A 21,111-nucleotide genomic window follows, 5' to 3' on the forward strand; every position below is an offset into this window, starting at 1 on the left:
TGCCAAAAAATGTCAAAATACAACACACGGAAGATTATAAACAGACATTTTTTTCTAAATTAAAGCAGCACCTCAAGATGAAATGTTTATTCGTTTGCAGTCCGTTTGTTACCAAATTCAATCACTACCAAACATGACTTGCTAAAAGCATAAAGCAAGTTTCATTATGTGTTAAGTTACTTAATAAAAATCTCATTTAGAGCGTATTCTAATTGATTTTGGGGCCTTTGGTGATCTTGCACCAGCACTGAAGATTTAGGAAATGGTTAATTATACATTTTCATATCCTTTGCAATACATCTGCCAGTTTCGTTACTTTACCTTGATTAACAAAAACAAACCATGGAGAGAGTCAAACTATGGACGAAGATTGTTGGCAGAAATCTGACTGAGCTTGGCTGCCTTTCTGATGCCTCACTGGAAACTGAGATAAAACTATAGCATTTACTGGGAATTTCACTCTGGATGCACATTCAGCACCCTGTAGAAAGACTTAAACCACTAGACTGGTGAAATGTTGTCTCATTAGTCACTGGCTTTCTAAACAAAAGGCACATTTTTCTTCCTCTATCTACGGTACTGCTTGAAAGTGCACTCATTTAATTCACTCCACTGTAATTGGTCAAGTTTGTCTGCTTGTTGGGAAACTTACTCAAAAAGGTTGCATGAAATTTTACCATAAGTGGGCTCAAGCTAGATGCTTATTAAATTTTAAATTAATATGGAACTGGTAAGGACCAATGTCAGACAAGGCAAAATTTCTAATTTCCTGTCAAACAACTAAAATCATGAATGAGGTGGAGGCAATTTTTAAACTATTTGAATACTCTTGTTTTATTTTCTGTTGTTGCACACAGAAAGTTTTTAAATGGCCTGTATCTGTGGTGTTGTTGGATGTTTCACTTTTAACTTGCAGATTACTAAAGGTTTCTTCTACTCAACTATGGCCTTCACGTAAATTTTCTGTAATCAATAAACATCATGTGAGAACCATGGACAGCTCCACGGACTGAATGAAGGTTATGAGGAGTCGATTTGAGGCTTTAGGTGCTTTCACTGCACCCAGAGAAAAAAGCGAGACAACTCAGAACTTCAAGACAACTCAAATAAAAGGCGCGAGTACAACGTTAAGTCCTGGATTAACTTAAAAAAAAAAAATAGGCAGCGACACTAGATTGCGGAGGCAAACTGTCTCACCTTTCGGCTACTTTAATCCCAACTTTAAGAGCAGTGTTTCATTAGCTAAGGGTTGGCTATGTTTACATGTGCGAACAATAAACTGGTAGATTACCTGGCGTTACACGTTGCTTTTAACGTTTACCGGTGGTGTTAACGATCAATTTATCTTGTGTGGAAACAAGACTTTACAATCTACAGGACAGTTTAACAAGCTAGCAAAGGTTAGCAGCTAACTATTAGCGTGTTCACCAACAGCATTGAACTTCAACCTTAGTTTAATCAGCGCGGCGATTAACAGCTAGTTAGTTAGCACATCCGCAACCCAGAGCAATAATATAATACCTGGGAAATGCGTCCTGCATCATCATCTGCACATCTGGAAGGTGTAGCTATACAGGAAGCTGAGGCAGCTAGGCAAGCCGCAGGCAGCGCTGATGCTACGATGGTTTACGTTTACGTGGCTGTTTCGCTGTGCATTGTGGGAAAACAACCTCACCGGCGTCACGGACTAAAAAATAAATAATAATAAGATAATAAAAAAATATATATATATATAAATTAAATATTCCTTTATTATATGTTTTGTTACATTTTTAAATATCACGAATATTTTTGAAATACCGTGTGCCAAATCTAAGCTGATTTTAAATTAGGAGTAAAACTGAAGAAATTCACATTAAAATCTTAAATAGACAAAAGAGTCAGTGTCTTTCTTTTTTTAACTGTCATTTGCTTCTCTACTTGTCTAAAAAAAAAGCCTTTTAAGGAATATAACAACACGTTTGACACATTATTAACATGCATTTACACACACACATACATACGCACAGAGAGAGAGAAAGAGAGAGAGAGACAGAGAGAGAGAGAGAGAGAGAGAGAGAGAGAGAGAGAGAGAGACCTGTAAATTTTCTATTTGGGGAACAACATACAAACATCTTCCAAAATACTAAAAAATGCCTCACATGATGACACACACACGCACAGATTATCTGGGTACCTTTCTCAGTCAGTACTTCTATAATACTTTCGGTTTGAAGAATTTCTGTGTGAGGTCTCTTTACCTCATGTGGATGTGCGCCGAGAGCTTGTTGCCGTCACTGCTGGTGTCTTCGCGCTGCAAGATTTCTAATGGACTTGATGGACTTTTAAGTAAGTTTCGGCCCAGAAGAAGACAGTTTATTTCCATTTTTACTTTCTCGAATGAACTTAGTGGAATCCATCTTCATTCCAGACCTGTAATATTTCCTGCGCCACTGGCAGCCACACACTCCATAGCATAATATTTACGCCCTGCTGCTTAACAGTTGGCGAGGGGCTGTGTTCATCAAATGCTGCACCTTTTTACTGCCCAAACACTCCTTTGGGGATTGTGACCAGACAGCTCATTTTAAACTTCATTTATCCTGCAGAACTTCCTCCAAAAAAAAGAAAGAATCTTTTATAGACGGTGCTTTGCATAATTCAGTCAGACGTTTTTGTGATGAAGCCATGACTCTGGTCCTTCCAACTGAATCAATCTTGTGTCAGTAAAAACTTCCCGGAACTCACTTATATTCGAGAATAACTTGACTTCAACAGATTCCCTTAAATTACATTCCCTTTTTTTTAATTTATGCGCATGAAAAAGGAAAACATACTGCAGATAACAAAACACTTCTAAATACTGTTTACAGTTCAATGTAGAGATGAGTAAATAAAGTCCTACTGCAGAATATTCATGAGCTCATTATCTTTGTTAGACACTCTTCCTTTTTTCATTCTGAACCCTACTTGCTCCAGTTGCTTTCCCAGAGAACATAATCACAAATTAGCCCAACTCCAAGGCATCTGATGCAGAGTATATTTTATGCTAAAATTAAAACATGAAAAATGAATAAAGGTGCACCCAGACCCTGCCAAGCTTTAGTGGCGCACTCAGGCCTAATGTAGACCGTTCACCGGCATCAGCATTTTATTCACTTTCCACTATTTCCTGTTAGAATATAGAAAAAAAAAACAAAAAAAAAAACAGGCAGCACTTTGGCTAGAGGAAATGAAAACACCAGTACAGAGATGGTTAGCCGACTCATCCTTCACACATACCCATGCAATCTCCCAGGAGCCCTGTTAATGTGTCAGCCTGAAGGGCCCTCCTCACTACCCTCATGCCCTGTGCGCGTGCGCGTGAAAGGAAGCGAGAGCTACAGACACACAGTGAAAGTGGATGATGGATATCTACTGGTGCTGACAAGATGATGAATAGCCACAAGTCTCGGTGAGTGTTTAGTGGAGAAAGCGTCAGGTGCGGAGAAGGCGGTGCCGTCATTTGTAGTGACACGGTCTAAACAGACGCGCAAACACATTCTCGGCATTTAAAGACTCGGATTTCAAGTCCGAGTTCATGCATTCCCGAGAACTGTGATCAGTTTGAAAATATATTTTGTAGAACAGGTTTCCCAATTTAATTAAAGCCTGATTTTGTCCCCCAGCAATTGCATGAAAAGTATAGTTTTAAGAACTGAGAAATGAAAGAGAGATTATTATCTGTGATCCCCAGCGCCTGCAATTAATCACACATATCAGTGCATTTCCCCCCTGGATTTAGTTGAGACATGATATGGCATTTTACACAGCAGTGAGTTCTCCTAGTTTGGTGTTTTTCTCACCTCATCTCCATTCGACATGTTTGGAAAGAATGGTCTCTGTGAGCCACTCTGTACTGGCAAGCATCTGTGTTGAAACTCGCTGATGCTCTTGTGGCCAAGCTTTGTTTCCAAAAATACAAAAAAGTGTAAAATGAAAACAAAAACAGAATGCAATGCTATATTTACAATAATAAATTAATGAAAAGAATACAAAGACAAAACTGAGATTTTTAAAAAAATATTTTAATTAAGCTCACTTTGCTGCATAACTGTATTAGCTCTTCTTTTTAAATTATAGGCCATTTGCTGTATCAGGATATCAGCAGGTTCAGTTTTCCTCTTATCATATTTCTTTGCTTCATAATGACCCAGGTCTTCTGTGGATAAGACTGCAGTCTGGACTGCAGTAGCAACCAGACATACTATACTGTAGCACCACGAGTTTCAACCAATGCATAATACTGTTTGGTGAAACAAGCAATGAAATAAATCTCTCTAAAATAGTGTGTCCCAGTGGCAGTATACTTTCATATGTAAAAGAAAACTTTAACAGGACTCTACGCAGAGATTCCAAAGGTGCTCTGTTGGATTGAAAACTGGTGACTGTGGAGGCCTTTGGTTACTCATCGTCATGCTAAAGAAACCAGTTTCAGCAAATTTGAGCTTTGGGGCACAGGACACAAAGCTCAAGTCCTGCTGGAAGCAGTCATCAGAAGATGGGCACGCTGTGGTCATAAATGATGGACATGGTCAGCAACAGTACTTAGGTAGGCTTATAATGTTAAAGTGGTGCTAAGGAGACCAAAGAGTGCCAAGAAAATATTCACCACACCATCACACCTCCAGCAGTAGTCTGAACCACTGACGCATGGATCCATGCATGTTTGTTTGTTGCTTCCTATTTATTGTTTAACCACTTGTCCAATCTTCTATTGTCAATTTTGATAAGCCTGTACAAATTGTAGACATGGGGAGTGGCACTTGGTGTAGTCGTCTGAGGCTTCAGTCCATCTGCTTCATGGTTTAACATACTTTGCATTCAGATATGCACTTTTGTATGCCCTGGTTGTAAAGAGTGGTTATTGTTGCCTTCCTATCAGCACAAATCAATCTGGCCATTCTCCTCTGACCTCTGGCATTAACAAGTCATTTTCTTCCACCAGAAAACTGACGATCACTGGATATTTTCCCCTTTTCAGTAGATCAGCAGTTTCTGAAATACTCAGCCCAGCCTGTGTGGCACCAGCAAAAGGTCAGCAGGTTGTGCTGACCATATCTACATGCCTAAATGCACAGAGTTATTGCTGTGTAACCAGTGTTGGGGAGTAACGGAATACATGTACCCCCGTTACGTATTTAAAATACAAAATATGAGTAACTGTATTCCGTTACAGTTACTGTTTAAAAAGGTGGTATTTAGAGTACAGTTACTTTGTTGAAATAAATGGATTACACAGCAGTACTTTCCTGTTTCATATTGTGGCGGGTCAGGACTCTCACATTCACACACTGGTGGAGGCAGCTACAGTTGTAGCCACAGCTGCCCCGGGGCAGACTGACAGAAGCAAGGCTGCCATATCGCGCCATCGGCCCCTCTGGCCAACACCAGTAGGCAAGTAGGGTAAAGTGTCTATAATAATATAATAATATAATAATAACCACTGCAGTCAAGAAGAGTGCCTGACGAGCCCAGTTGTAAGTAAGCTATTAAGACTCGACTGTACGCTGTGTTCATGTTTTCCTCCGAAACAATAAGTTCCGTTGGAGCAGCCTTTCAACGCCTCTCTCTGTCTCTGGCAAGCAAAGTTGACCCAGACAACAAAGTAAAGCTATTTTTCGGCTACGAGCCCAACACGGAACCGACGTATTAGTCAGAGGTCCTTTACTACGGTTCAGACCCGCGGAACTTCAGTAATAGTAATAAATCACATTCATGTAGTTGTAAACAGCATGATAATATATTAAATAATCCAAAGTATTCAGAATACGTTACTCTCATTGAGTAACGTAACGTAACACGTTACAAAATACATTTTGGGGCATGTAATCTGTAATCTGTAGTGGAATACATTTTAAAAGTAACCTTCCCAATACTGTGTTTAACTGAGTTCCAGCTTTTAAGCAATGATGTGAGCAGACAGCATTTTTATGGCACTGTTCTGATGCATTTTCTTAAATCCAAATCACCAGTTCCTGCAGCATTTTTAACAGCACAACACAAAATTACTCAATGTGAGAACCATTGTGAGAAACATGTGCAAAAGCAAAAATTCATCTGGCATTCCTAATTTACCCCAACATTTAAATGAGCAGGGAATTACAGAATGCCCCTCTGAAAATCCTCTAAAGTGAAATTGGGATTGAGAGAGTATTACTGCCTGTGCTCACAGGCATTAATCAGCCTGTTAATGTTCGACACTGCATGCATCCCAAAAGCAGCACTTTATCCAAGCAGACCTGCATGACCCATGGACTACAAACACTAAACACAAAACCTTCAAAGTCATGCCACAGCTTAGACCGAGGTCTGAGGTGAGCTCCTCATATTTACTTTTACCTTGATCCTGGAAAAAATGATCTGTAATATTTTTTTTAATGTTTGCTGTCCTTCAAATGCAGAGGTTCAGGCAGCAAAGCTGTGACTGTGTCACATTTGGGTCCTGTGCCACTTTCTAGCCATTTCTCATAATAAAGCCACCAGTGTCACATCTGCTGAGTGCTGCTTGAGGTCCATTTGTTTCCCTTATGAGATGCAGAGGAGGAAAAAAAAAGTCAAACCAAACAAGCAAAAAAAAAAAAAAAAAAACCCCAAAAAACTCTGCTTCCACAGGGGCTGTCCAATAGCCCAGCGACCTGACAAGGTCGTCATCTGTTTATTTCATGGCTCCAACAGTGCAGTCCATCCATTTTTGTGCATTACTAAATACAGTGCTTGCCAATAAACACGCTAACAGTCTGCAGCGTTTGCACTGCTGAGTTTTATCCTCGTTTTCTAATTCTCAACATAGACATTGATGTCCACTAATTCATTTCCAGTCCTTTCAGTCGCTGCTGAGTCATCCACATAAAAAAACAAAACACCGATACTGCCAACGTCACGGTGACGCTTGAGGAAAATTCATGGGATAGCTAAAATTGCGAGGATATATTGCCTGGGAGTCGAACGTTTTTAACATCAAATTCACCAAATAGTTGATGCAACCCGCCTAAAGCCTTTCCCTCTAATATGATTTTTAAAAATGCTCAAATAAAGTTGGCTGTAAAAAAAAAAAAATGCATGGGTAGTTGTAGATTTCCATAGGTCTAAGCTCCGTCTTTGGCCTATCAACATCCGTGGAGAGGACACAGAGGTGGTGCAGAGTTATAAATATCCCGGCGTCCCCCTTGATAATATAACAGATTGGTTGCAGATGTCCTGTACAGGAAGGGCCAGTGCAGACTTACTAAATGTAGACAGTGACATGCTGTTTTAATTCTATCAGATCTTTGCTACCAGTGTCCTCTTTGTTACTGCTGTGTTAGCGATGACGCATGATGCCTGGATAATGGGCAGGACTGTGGCATCACTGGGAATTGCGGTGGAAAGGTGTACAGAAACAAAAGTACAGACCATCTTTGATAATAACAGTCATCCTCTCCACAATATTTTGGTGGCTCGGTGTCGTCTTCTTGCACTGTGCTGCAGCACAGAACATTGTAGAAGACACTTTGATCCCACTGCAGTGAGATTTTAGAAATTTGTTAACACAAAAGACTGATGACCTGCTTCATCACTCTACCTTCCAATACTGTTACAACCATTGGCTTTTTTCTGCTGTTTTTAGGCATTTATTTGTTTTATTTGGAATATTGTGCAAAAGTCTTAAACCACCCCTAATTTCTTACCCCTTTGCTTCAATGAGTGAGTGTCTCATCATTTTTTAAAGTGGTCTTTAGCAACAGATCTCCATATGCTCTTTCAGTTTTTCACTGGAAATTGGCTGCTTTTCCACTTATTTTTAGTCCAGTCCTTGAACCCAACCATTTTTAATGGGATATGCTTTTGTTTGTTAAGTCACTTCACACTGACCTATGAATAATCATCACTTGCCTCAGTATTACTGAAGCAGTGTAAGATTATGTTGGCAGAGAACAGAACAAAAGTCAGCCAACATCCAAAGAACAGCTTTGAATATCCTTCAAAAAAAACCTGGAGAAGTATTCCTGAAAACTACTTAAAGAAATGACAAAAAAAGCCGACTAAGATTTCAGATGAGTTGAAGAATAAAGGTGATCATACCAAATTGCTGAACCCATTTCACCAATTTCCTAGCAAAATATAAAGAAATAAGTACTGTAGCTGGAGATTTTTGCAGTTTGACACCAAAATTTCCCCGAGGAGATGAATAAATTATTACTTCTTATTAATATTATTTTTATATAAACACAGTTGAAAGCCTTTTTGGAAATGTTTGGCTTTATTTTTCTTTTCTTTACTGCAAGGATTGAACCTGTACATATGGCTGGACACAGAAAACTGAAAAAGAAAAAAAAAAAAATCAAAGGCAACAATGACTTCTTGGCATAATTGTGAAAAAAGTCCAACATAACACGGATACCTTTGGGATAAGGAATAAAGTCTTTCTATTATTCAGCTAACGCATGATGTCAGTGTGGAAACTGCCAAACACAAACAAATGTTCAGAGTAATCAAAGGTAATGACTTCTCATCGAGAGAAGAATGAACACGTAATTAGGACGATATGTCACGTAACTGTTTAAAGCACTTTTTTCAAAATGCTCTTGCGTATGGTGAAATGATAGTAATCACATTGAACACCGTGTGCCGGGCGACAGTCTGAACACTTGAAACGGTTTCATACGCAAAGAATCCCCAAAAAAGAAAAAAAATGGTTCACTGACAAACATCTTATTCAGCACAAGCTGTTGTGACAGAAGACAGGAAGAAGGACAATTCAGGTGTGTTGTGTTTTATCCTTGATGACTTAAGGATCGAAAATTATTCAGCTGGAATGATAAATTACAAAGCAAACTAGTTCCCTTTGACTGTGTTTTGCTATCCCTGAGAACCTTATTCATAATGAAAGAAACCAAAGTCTTGAATAATAAAACACAAGTTCAGCTACAGATAAGACTTTAAATATTTATAGAGGCTGAAGCAAGGGAGCTAGAAAAAAAGAAAAAAAAGAAAAACAAAATTATGGAAGAAAGAAAAAAAAAAAAACGTATCACAGAAGGTAATGACTCTGGCCCCCGAATTGATGGTGTTATGCTGCGAGAACTGGAAGAGGCTCTGGAGACTTAACAGTTAATTATTCCTTGGGCGTCTCGTGAAGTCATCCGTTTTAAATATGAAGGAAAGCATGGGAGAGCACTATCCAAGCTGACTGAAGCCGAACCATTCCAGGCCGAGGCGCTTCAGGTAGACGCGCACTCAGAAGAAGGGAAACGGGAAAGATTTCGGAAAGCCGTCTTTTGCGCTCGACTCCTCTGTGAGTTTCAGTTAAACAGGAAGTAGCAGAAACACCAGTGATGAAACAGATTGGTTACAGACAAACGCACACAAAAAAACTGAATGCCCAAAGTGTAAATCAGAGGTCTGAGATATTCCAGTAGACTGTGAATACAGAGGGGATTTGTGGGATATTGAGCAGAATCTGTGATTACTTCAGTGGACGGAGGTAAGACTCATGTTGATCACACGGACTATTCAGACACCAGATGTGAGCATCTCCCATGCTTCTGTCAATGAACTCTCCCATTATTAACAATTAATGAAGGAGCAAGAGGTAAAGTCACTCCAGCTGTGAATGATAAGATTAATAATAAGATTTGGAAAAGTATGAACTGTGAAACTCTGAAGGGCAGCTTGCAGTAATATTTGGCATTTCATGTTCTGTTGTGTTCCCTCCCCCCCCAACCTCATTCTCCTTTACTTGGTCATTTCATGAGAGAGTTACAAGGGCACCAGGCCTCTGAATCTCTTCCACTTATTATATTTCTGCAATTCCAGACATTTTATATTTTTACATCTGTAAGGCCACAGTTTGGGGGCAAACAAAAACTCCTTTCTAAAAGCAAAAATCAATCATGATAGTGCACACCCACACAGAATACTGATCCTTTAGCTGTGATTTCACCAATTTAACAAACCTACACTACTCACTGGAGCACCTCACATTTCACTGTACAAGCTTTAGGTTCTTTTCTTTCTTTTTTTTTTTAGTGGTGGTGTTAAAATGCCGTTACTTTCCAAATGATGTGAAAAAATAATCAATATTTCAAATTGTTCTGCAGACGTGAAGGTTCTGTACAACAACAAGAACAAGAAGAACAAACAAACAAAAAAAAAGCTAAAAAAACCCCCAAATCACTGAAACCAAAAGGTGTATGTCAATAATCAGCATTTGTCTCTTTTAGAGACAGAACAGGGTTGATGGGGCTGGATTAGGACCCATTGGGACAGTGCAACCTCCACCGTTAGATACTGATGCCCACCACCGGTCCACCACCATGGTGGTCTGACAGTCACACAAACCCCTGCAGAGCTAAGCATGGGGCAGTATTGCATAGATACAGTATAGGGTGTAGCTTTTCACATATTCAGTCACAGTGGTTGGGCAAAAACAAGAAAACCTTTTCTTTTTTTCCTCGTCTGTGTATTTTCTTCCCATCAGAACATCCGTGAAAAACACGAGTCTCAAGTGGTTGGTCTGACAGCAAGTACTCTGGTATTATTACAAACGGAGTCAACACGGTATAAAAAAAAATAGCCTTTCGCTGAGGTTGTCGAGTCTCCCCCGTCAGTGCTGAAAGGGCCCTTTGCCAGGCTCAAGGGTCACAGTGCATTGCCCCCCCACCCCACGCCACCCCCCCCACTCCCCGCATGCTTCTCTCAGAGCTCCTCCTTCCGCTTGACAACCTTCTCCTGGTCGCGTCCTCTTAAGCTGCGCATGAAACCCGTGAAGCCTGCCTCCTGTGAAGACAAGGAAAGTAACAATCACCACAGTATATTTCTCAACTTGAAGCAAGTTCTCAGCCAGTCCTGTGGATAAACCTCATCTTCACCTGATGTTGCTGAGGGGGAGGACAAAATGTAAATACCGCCACTGTGCTTGAGGTCAGGCTGCACAGTGTTTTCTGCTGCTGCCCGCAGATAATTCTCCACGTATGGTTGAGTTGAGCTGGACTGAGCTCTGAACCATTTGATGCTATAAATAATTCAGTTGACACATGATTTCAGGCCAAGAATGGCAGTCTGTCCACAGGCAGGGGGAGGGAGGCAAGGTGTGGAAAAAGTAAAGCCAACCCACCCCCCCCGTCACTGAACAACATCTCGGAGGTCGTTTCTGAGTTTCTGACACAGGGAGAAGAACTGCAACAGCTGGAGTGAAGAAATAACAGCATTAATGATGCATCTTTTTCTCCTCTGCTTTCAATCCTGTTCTAATTTCTGAACCAGCTGAACTATCTAAATCACCCATCTCAAACACAAGGCCTGAGGGGCAGAATCGACTCGGCAGACTCCAATCCAGCCGACCAGACGTCTGTGAGAAATGCAAAGTGAGCGAGTGAACAGACTTTTATTTCAAGATTAACAGCTTTTCCTATTGATACCCCCATCCCTTCTTTACATACTACACCAAAGTAATTAAGTAGTGGATAAACAATTCAATGACCATCTGCTATAGAAATGTCAGTTTTTAGACAGCGAGTCCAAAAGAAAAAAAAAAGGATATTTTCTATAAATTGTACTTTGACCTTATCTCCAGTTTTACGCATTTATCATGTAAATATGTTATTATCTAGTGTCACTGTTCCAGCTTGCTTAACATTAACGTGGGCTGCATGTGGTCCACAATGTAAAATTCGACATCCCTGATCTAAACGCAGTCTCAGAAATAGTTTGTGATCTGAGATTTTCCATATTTCTGCACACATGTGAACCTAATACATAACCTCAGTAAACACATCACTTTGAGAAGGAGGTAAACAGAATCTAAGTTGGTCACTTAAGTTAAAATGTTAGATTTGGTCATTTACATATTGAGAATAATCATCTAATATTAAATGTATGTGACCTCTAGGATTAATCTGAATGGGATATTTGGGTGTTTTCTATCGATGGGATGACGAGGATTACAAATCAACCATGACTGAGATTTGAGTCGGGTGTGTTTTTATTTAAAGAGCGCTCGTTATGACACGTTTGAGGACACAAATCAAGAATAAAGGAGATTTCTGAAGACCTCAGAAAGCAGTTGTTAATACGCGTGATGGTGGGAAAGATTACAGAACCATCTCTAAAGAGTTACGGCACACAACAAAATTGTTGCCCTTCTTTTAAGAACAGTAGGGCAATAAATAAGAGTAAAAGTAAGGTGTGAGACAGGGAACAGCTTTTCTAACATTTGCTAATGTTAATCCTCCTGAATCCACTATGGAGGGATTCAGCATGAGAACTCGATCCCAACTGCAAACACTGTGGGGATGGGAACATTATGGATTGGGCCTGTTTAGCCGCATCTGGGCCAGGACAGCTCATCATCATCGATGGAGCAATCGATTCTGAAAATTATCAGCAGATTCTAAGGAGAAACGTCAGGACGTGCGACACGCACACTGATAGCATCTTGGGATGACGAAGCCAAAGTCCTGACTCAGGCCAACAGAAATGCTGAGGGATCCGAGGCACGTAGCTCATCCAACAGTTTAATGCATTCTGCATGAAAGAATAAATTCCTTCAAGATGGTGTGCAGGACAGATGGACGGTAATCATCTGCTGGTGTAACAAATGCTTCTCATCTATCTCTCAGGACATCTGTGGAATATGATATTTTAGCACATATTAAAAAAAGTTCACAACCTTCTCCCTCCAACTGTAATCCACACAATTGTTGGCGGTTATTGGTTTCTCTGATAATTGGGTACTTTTTCCCCCCCTATGCAGATCATCACTGAACGTTCATTCCCTGCAACATCATAAACCGCCTCCAATCACTTACCCCTCGATCTCCATTGTACTTCTCCACAAACTTGCCATAGTTGTAGTAGTTGAATGTTGGGTAGCCCTCCACCCCTTCCTGCTTGCAAAGCTCGTGGTTCTGTCCTTTAGTGCAGTCCACAGCTGCGTACACGATCTGAAACAGGCAATTGCGCATTCACTTTCAGTGCGCATGATAAAACATGCTTTAAATTCACAAGATTTTAAACGCGCTTGGCACCCTGCCGTATTCAGATGAGGCGCTTGGGACTGTGCCTTAATTAGATGAGTGTGTAAATAATCTGAAAATATTATTTTTTTGTCGTAAAAAGTTTTCTCCAACTAACAGACCCATTTCACAGCACCCACTCTGACATAAAATAGCAAGGAAACACAGACGTGACCAATCACATTAACCGAGGCTCCGTGCTTATATACAACGGAGGCTTCATTAATTTGATTTGTAACACCTGATTCTTCTTTCTATTTTCTGTCAAACGGCTGCTGTGTAATAAGCTTGTTAAATAAACTTCCTACCGAGACATAATTAGTACATAAGAATACATAAACTTCTCAGAAAATCTCCTTTTGAGCTACATTCGAGGAAACTTTACTGTAGTATGAATTTCAAAAACTGCAGTCATTATCTTTAATAGTTAATAGGTTTAACGCAGACATTCATTAAACAGTCAAGGTAGTTTATGTGTTACTTCTATTATTCCTGGTGCATTCTTCCCATTTATTGTTATTTTATTATCACTATGACAATTATTTGAATTCGCACGATGCATTTCCATTTTATGGCCAGTTAGCTTTTGTTTCAGTGGATCTTAAGAACTCGGTATATTTTCAGATGAAACAAACTTTATCACAAGTCTGTACATTGCTACTATTAAAAAGGTGAAGAATATTACAGGAATGCAAATGAGGACACAGCTACAGCACTACTGTGCCAACTCTCATTTCTTTGTATTTGCTAGGAAAATAAGGAAACAGGTGAAGCAATTTCTTGAGACGTGTGTAAACATAAACAGATTGAAGAAAAACTGATTCTGTACAGTTCTAATGAGCTTGACGGTCAGTATTTGATATGCTCCCCTTTATTCTTCAACACAGCCTGTTGACCTGCATATTGATAATAATTTGAACCAATAATTTCAAATTTGATTTATCACTCCATAAGATGTGTTACTTCTGATTTTCAGTCCAGTTCTCGTGTAATTTGCCACGCCTCAACCTTTTCTCCCCATTTCCCTTTCTTATAAATGGCTTCTTGAGAGCTAAACTTCCACTGAGACCATTTCTGACAAGGGTTCAAGTGAGCAGTGGATGCATTTCTCAAGTCCTGTGTCAGGTCTTTGCTGGATTTCCCCCCCTGCCAGCCATCCAGCTATCCACACATCTTACTCAGGGGTGTGGGTGAGCTGGAACCTACCCCAGCTGTCAAAGGGCGACAGATCACCCATCTATCGTAGGGCTAACAGAAAGAAATACCAATATGTCTTTGGACTGGGAGGAAAGTTTACCTGGAGAAATGTATGTAAACATGCATGTAAACTTCACACAGAAAGGCCCCAGCCAACCACTTCACTTCATGACGGCTTTGTCAGTTTTCTTAAGGACACACTGCACAACATGCTGAAATACACCAGATTTTTACCTGATAGCCTTTTGAGATTCCCCTTGTTGAAAATACTATTTTATGTCTATCAAACTGTGTTATCTTTGGCATTCTTCTTAGTTTCAGCTAATGAAATAGAAACAAAATTACCACAGGCTCATAGTAACAGAGTGCCAAAAGATACAATGTATGTAAAACATTGTATACAGTGTAATGTAGACAAACACTGGTTAGGTTCATTTTTGTGTTTCATTGATTCATAGGTCAGATTTAAGAAAAACAATCCTCTGAAAATGGTCAAGTTCAAGAACTCGTCTGAAAATAAGTGAAAAAGCAGCCAATGTCTAAATAAAAACTTTGAAAGACCTACTGCTCAAGACTACTTTAAAAATATCAAGACGGTCTGGCTGCTTGGAAGCAAAACACAAAGAAATGAGGGACGGATTAAGACTTTTACACAACATTATATTTTGAGGTGCTTGGGACATGCACAAGACTCAACACGGTCCCCATTTCTTAAATTATGACCACTAAATGATGGTTTCAAGCTATAACTACAGATACGTTTGGCAAAGGCATGGCATAATGTAAAATATGTAATAAAGAGTGTGAAGGAATTTAATAAGTGGGCCCCAAAAGAGTCGTGCCATTATCTGTGAAAATGCTTAGCATTAGCATGCTAAGCTAATTAGCATGGCAATAGCTTTTGTGATCTTTCTTTTTTTTCAGCTCATCCTTGAGTTGACATTGACAAGATCATCATATTCACAAGAAGGGAAGGGCCATGAGGGTCCTGACCTTTAAGCACAATAATGTATCACATTCATGGTGATGGCTGGCTGGCTGGCTGGCTGGCTGGCTGGATTGGGGGGGGGGGCGGCATTGAGAAAACATAATGCCTTAGGCTACAGCTGTCACCGGGATGGAGGCATAAAAGTGACTTACGCATTGGTCTGTTTATGTGGGTGGTGCAAAAAAATAAATTTAAAAAAGCCCCCCAACAACAATCAGCGAGCATAAAAACAACAAGCGAGATTTATGTTGCGTGGCTGTTGCATCGATTAGTGACAAGCTGTCCCAATGAGGCGTAAATGCTGCCTCACTGATACATGGCTCACTTAGCATGTCCTTTTGGACAGCAGAAATGTCACCCTCTCTCAGGGTGCTGAGTGCTCCACATTGAACTTGTCACCATCAAATAATCGCTCGCTGTCTGTCTGCCCGAGCCAAACGTGGAAATGACAGACATGCTGCGGAAGGAGAAATATTTGACACTTACGCCGCACCGCAAACGACTCGAAAACTTTCTTGTCCTAATTACAAGACACATGCACCTTGTTTTGTATGCAAATATAAATACTCAAGTGACAGAAAATCTGCATAATTGCCAACAAATCGCTAAAATGGGTACAATGCAGCAGAATGTCGACTTCATCTGCATCACCAGAATAGACACGGGCAAACAAAAAAGCGAAGATAGGGAGCAAATGGAGCGCATATGAGACAAGAGAGAGCCTATAAAGGGATATTCTTCTCTGGTCTGTTAATCAAGTGTATTAAGCTGTTCTTCACTGTGCTCCCACAACAAGAGTATTTCATGGACTTGCAAGCTGTGCATATTCAGCAAGAGTGAGGTGCATCACCTTTGGAAAGGCACAATAGTCAACAGAAATTAAGGTGAAAACACCAAAAATTACCCTCTTCTTTGTATACCTGGGCAATTTACCACAAGATCTTGAGCACTACGTGTTTTTCTTTTTTTAATTGTGAAATCTTTAACCACCTTTAAGTTAGGGCAATTTGAGATACATAGAGTGTGCTTTAAGCAGCAGCAGCATTAGAGATGGCACTGTAGCTGCAATGAGGGGTATAATGTAACTACAGGCTCCCTCCAAATGCTCATCCCTGTGCAATCAATCAGAGTTGCCGTGAATTGACAGGAGAAAATGAAGTCGTAGAGCTGTTGTTCTTCAAAAGGTCCTCAGCCAATTCCGTTATTGATTCATCTTCAAGTGACAGAGGACCCCACATCATATTATTGACTGGATAGTGAAATTTTAGGGGGCAGCATATTACCATTTGGCCTAGTATCTCTACCAGCGTCAAACCAAGGAACAAAGAGGTACAGCTACACTCAGAGCTACCTCTGTTCTAACAACAAAGTACCTGTGCTTGTAATATCTAACATGGATCTGCATACGCTGGACTGAAACCACCTCAAGGAATACATTAGCTCATATTAAAGAGTGACACAGCACTGAAGGGGTTACTGTAACACACCACGTCTTTGATTTATTGTAGCTGCAACACAAGCATCAACTGAGTAATGGGGACTGGCAATAGCACTTTTATTTACATTGTACATTTTATTACACGTAAACTCCGTATGATTAATATAAAATATAAAAACATAAACACCTATAAAAGGTCTTCTCTGCCTTATGGTAATAAAAAACAAATTTTACAAAGAACTAATATACAAGTTACTACAGCTGTGCACACACTGGAGGTGATTTGCAGTGACGTGGCAGCTACAGACCACAGACTGTATGACTTCAATGAGGAGTGACTGAAGGGACTACCAATGAGAGTGAAGAATATTGTTCATTGACATATGAACGTTCAAAATACATGAAAAGCTGAAAGGTGTGTTGGGTTAACTAAATATTGTGGAAAGTACAAATCACAGTGATTCAGTGGTCATTAAAATGTGCTTGGAATTTGCAAACCATCACATAAATCCTGACACATTGCTCTCCCCTACATAAGCTGACTTAATTGGTTAAAGGTATCTCTATAGAAGCCAATTTCGACTTATTAACTCGAAATTTCAAGTTAGCGCTGCCAATCAGTAATCTACGGGAATGACGTCATTTCCTTGTTACCCGGAAGCTGAAGCCCTCAGCTACAAATGCTACAGCTAAGCTACCGGTATTACATCCAGTCATGAATGCACAAATTGCTGATTATTTTCAGCGTGACTTCACAAATGATGAAATCCTTGTGTTATTAGCTAAATCAATCACATATCAGCAAATGTACTCTCGAAAGCGCCAATTTCTTGCGATCTGGTTTTGAGTGTGCATTCTCCTGCGCCATATCCTTCCGGATAATAAGAAATTTCGAGTTATTGATACTTTTTCCTGCAGATAAATACAGAAAAACACAAAAGACAAACTCATTCCCCGTTGTTGCTCGAGCATTGCATCACATCTCCACACATTACCACCACCTGTTGGTGACTGAAAGAGGTTGACATCATTGGTAGTTTGTGTAGATTGGAGCATATACAGCTCCTCATTGATGTGCGCAGAACCCCTAACAGGGAGCCATGCATACAAAAACAACTGCAAAGCGCCAGCAGAGGTCAAAAGCTCCACGGGGAAATCTTGATTTCTGCAGCGCTGTGGTCAAGACGAACCAGTGTGCTTCTCTATGATTTTACCAGTACAGTAGCAGCCACAGGGTAGGTTATATTAAGCAAATCCTTAAATTCCCTAATGAAACTGTGTTCTCATCGCAGTGCTGTTCCAGCCCATGTGCACCTTTAACGCTGGTATTGATTGGAATTTGGAGAAAAGACAGAACAGCATGGAACAAACCCTGTACACGGCTCCCATGCTGATATACAGCAGAATGTGGAGTTTTAATTGTTTGTGTCTTCAAAGCTTGCAGCTAAGCCCGTGTTAGTCTTTGGTAAATGAGGCAAGGGCAGTTAATAGACTGTGATCAACACCGGTCTGGCATAATACACTGGGGCTTGTCTTGATAAACAGAGAGAACTGCCAAGTAAACACAAGTACCCACTATGCAGATTTAGTCCTGTTCAAACAAAACTTCAAATCTCCTCTGGCCACTGGGGGAACGACAAGAGGGAAATACATCTTAAAACTGTGCATCTGTGCGACTTCCACACGAATGCAGGTCCCCTGATTATGCAGCTTGTGCTACTTTCATCATAACCTCAAAACTCAAGGTATGGTTTAAAGCAACTTAAAGTGGATTTGTTATGTTCATATCCTGCTTTGCTAAATCAGTCTTCCAATGGACCTGAGCGCAGCTCCAACTGTCTCAATAATGACACTTCAGTCTCTCTTCTTTTAAGGCCACCCTCTTTGTTCTAAATGATGCCCCAAGAAAGTCTGAACTGCAGGTTGGTGTGGCCTGCTCAGCTCCCAGAGATGACAGAATTAAGTCCATCTCTGCCAATGAGACCCAAGAAGCACATACTGTCTCGCTCCACCACATTACACAAGTGCTCGATTGGATTGGGATCTGGTGACTGTGGAAGCCATTTCAGGACAGTGAATTCATTGTCATGGTCAAGAAACCAGTTTGAAATGCTCTGAGCTTTGACATGATGCCTTTTTTTCCTCCCTCTATTTTTCCAATCTTCTGTTGTCAAATTTTAGTGAGCCTGTGCAATCTTTAGCCTCAGTTTCCTGATCTTAGCTAACAGGAGTGGAACTTGGTGTTGTAGGCCATCAACTTTGAACTTTAACAAGGTTAGAACCAGCGTATCTTGTGCATAACTTGATTGTAATGACTAGTTATTCGAATTTCTATTGTCTTCACCTCAGCTTGATGAAGTCTGGCTATTCTTCTCCGCCCTCTGGAATCAACAACATTCCAGCACATTCCAAAGGTGCTCTATTGGAAGATTGGATCTGGTGACTGTGGAGGCCAACGAACTCAATGTCAGTTCGCAAAACCAGTTTGAGATGACTTGAGCTTTATAACATGGAGCATTGTCCTGCTGGAAGCAGCAATCAGGAGATGGTTTCACTGTGGTCATAGGGGATGGACATGGTCAGAGACAGTGGTAAATTCATATTCAGGGTCCCCAAATGGACAAGAAGCTATCCACCACACTGTTACATCGTTGCACCACCAGCAGCAGCCTGAACTGTTGATGCAAGGCAGAGAGGACTGATGCTTTCAAATTCAAACCATCTGAATGGTGCAGCAGAAACAGACTCATCACACCAAACAACTTTTATCCAGTCTTCTACTGCCGAATTGTAGCCTTTGTTTCCTGTTTTTAGCAGACAGTGGTACTTTGTGTGGTCTTCTGCTGCTCTAGCCTACAAAAAACTTTGGCCTTGGTCTCAACAAGAAGTTTTTTGAGTTACTGTGTTGGTGCCACACATGGTGGGTCATGTTCAGAGTTATTTAAATCACCTTTCTGTGGAGATTCTGATTTGAACTTCAGCAGGTTGTTGTGTCTCCATGTCTTTAGAGATTTACATTAACAAGCAGTTTAACAGGTCAGTCTAGTGAGGTGGCTGGTGAGTGTATATGACAGAAAATAAGAAAAAGCGTGAAGGATCTGCTTTAAGGTTGTGGTCCCAAATACTGAGTCTCATAGTACATTTCTGGCTGTTGCGAAAGTCTTGCTTAAAATATAAAGTAAATATTGTAGTATGTGGTCAGGTTATCAATGTTGTGTGTTTCTTGATGGAAAATTTAAGAATCATTGTTACCTTACAAGATAAAATCTTACAAGGTGCAAACAAAAAGTTACTGGAATTGAAAAGTAAATGCAAGAGTCTTAAAGTGAGGGATCTGAAAACAGCAGCAGACCTCGAAGCAGTTGGGCTAAAGAAGCAGAAAACCTTCTGCATGTAATCTGCCAAGCAACTGCAGATGTAAATGAGCTTCTAGCTAACTCTGATACAATGCATCAAATGGTAACATTTATGTTATTATACATGATCCTTTTTTCAAAAAAAATAAACTCAATTACTAAAAGCAGCGGAAGTGCAAGAAAAGATTAATTTAAACAGATTTATGGCTAAATTTAAATATACATTTTTAAGGGTTAAATCCATCAACTTTTAAAACCACACAAACCTCTTTTTAAATATTCAGCTCTGTTATTTTGGCTTGTCGGGCATTGACCATTCGATCTGACTGAAATTATGGTTATTTATAAATGCACAGATCTACTGTATAATTTAGAAATGAAGGAAGCGAGTGTGCGTTTCTGCAGAAATGAATAAATGAAATGATGTGTTACAGTTGCAGCTGATATCCAAATTTCCCAAGGAAAAAAAAAGGTTTAAAGCATTTTCATTTTCATCTGTTGAAGATTAATGTTATTGAGAAATGTTACAAAGAATTGCCTCAGAAAAATAGATGGCTAAGTTGCTGAGGACACCATCTGACATTGATTTAGAAAAATTCCAAACAACTGAGACAGCAACACGGTCCGAGAAATACTGGAACAACAGCTATTCAGCATTAAGCATTTTGATGAGACTTCACAAATGATAAGGCAGCAATTAGATGGGGTTTTTTTTGTCACTTCAATCTGATACTTTAGCTTCGAGCGCTGCCTGACACGTGTCCAAAATTCCTGCATGTTTGAAAGGGAGAGAGAGCAAGAGAGTGAGTCACACAGTTGTGGTTTAAGAGGTTTGGAAATAAGCCCTGCAGTCAGAGGGTATTAACAGAAATGAGCAAGAGTGGGAGGGTGTCAGGACATGAGTCCCTGAGGGTAAGTAACGAGAGGGAGTGGGGATGATGGAGGATGAGCGTGAGTGTGTCCTGTTGCCACTACATGAACCTCCATTAACCTCCAAACCCCAAGCCTGCAGAAAATTTGATGCAACAGTGTGGTGCTTCATCTAAATGGTCAAACTGGAGTGGACTGGAGTGGAGTGGAGACACTGAACCCTAAGTTACAGCTCCTCTGCTACTG

General features: G+C 40.2%; 2 protein-coding genes across 2 annotated transcripts in view; both read right to left on the minus strand.

The window, feature by feature from the left end:
- The window catches only part of sec22a (SEC22 homolog A, vesicle trafficking protein), a 10,028-nt gene extending 8,364 nt beyond the window's left edge, over nt 1-1,664 (minus strand). Inside the window, exon 1 of the mRNA XM_013914155.1 lies at nt 1,522-1,664. The gene's annotated coding sequence lies outside the window, so the exon portion shown is untranslated. The remainder of the gene's footprint in view (nt 1-1,521) is intronic.
- A 7,315-nt stretch (nt 1,665-8,979) lies between these two features.
- pdia5 (protein disulfide isomerase family A, member 5) overlaps nt 8,980-21,111 on the minus strand; it is a 72,457-nt gene continuing 60,325 nt past the window's right edge. Inside the window, exons 15-16 of the mRNA XM_005746245.2 lie at nt 12,810-12,944; nt 8,980-10,779 (exon numbers count right to left, since the gene is read on the minus strand). Of these exons, the coding sequence (XP_005746302.1) occupies nt 10,699-10,779; nt 12,810-12,944 (216 nt within the window). The 3' untranslated portion in view covers nt 8,980-10,698. The remainder of the gene's footprint in view (nt 10,780-12,809; nt 12,945-21,111) is intronic.

The sequence above is a fragment of the Pundamilia nyererei genome, unplaced genomic scaffold (genome assembly GCF_000239375.1).
Source record: "Pundamilia nyererei isolate P.nyererei 1_Seehausen unplaced genomic scaffold, PunNye1.0 scaffold00175, whole genome shotgun sequence".
Classification (NCBI taxonomy): domain Eukaryota; kingdom Metazoa; phylum Chordata; class Actinopteri; order Cichliformes; family Cichlidae; genus Pundamilia; species Pundamilia nyererei.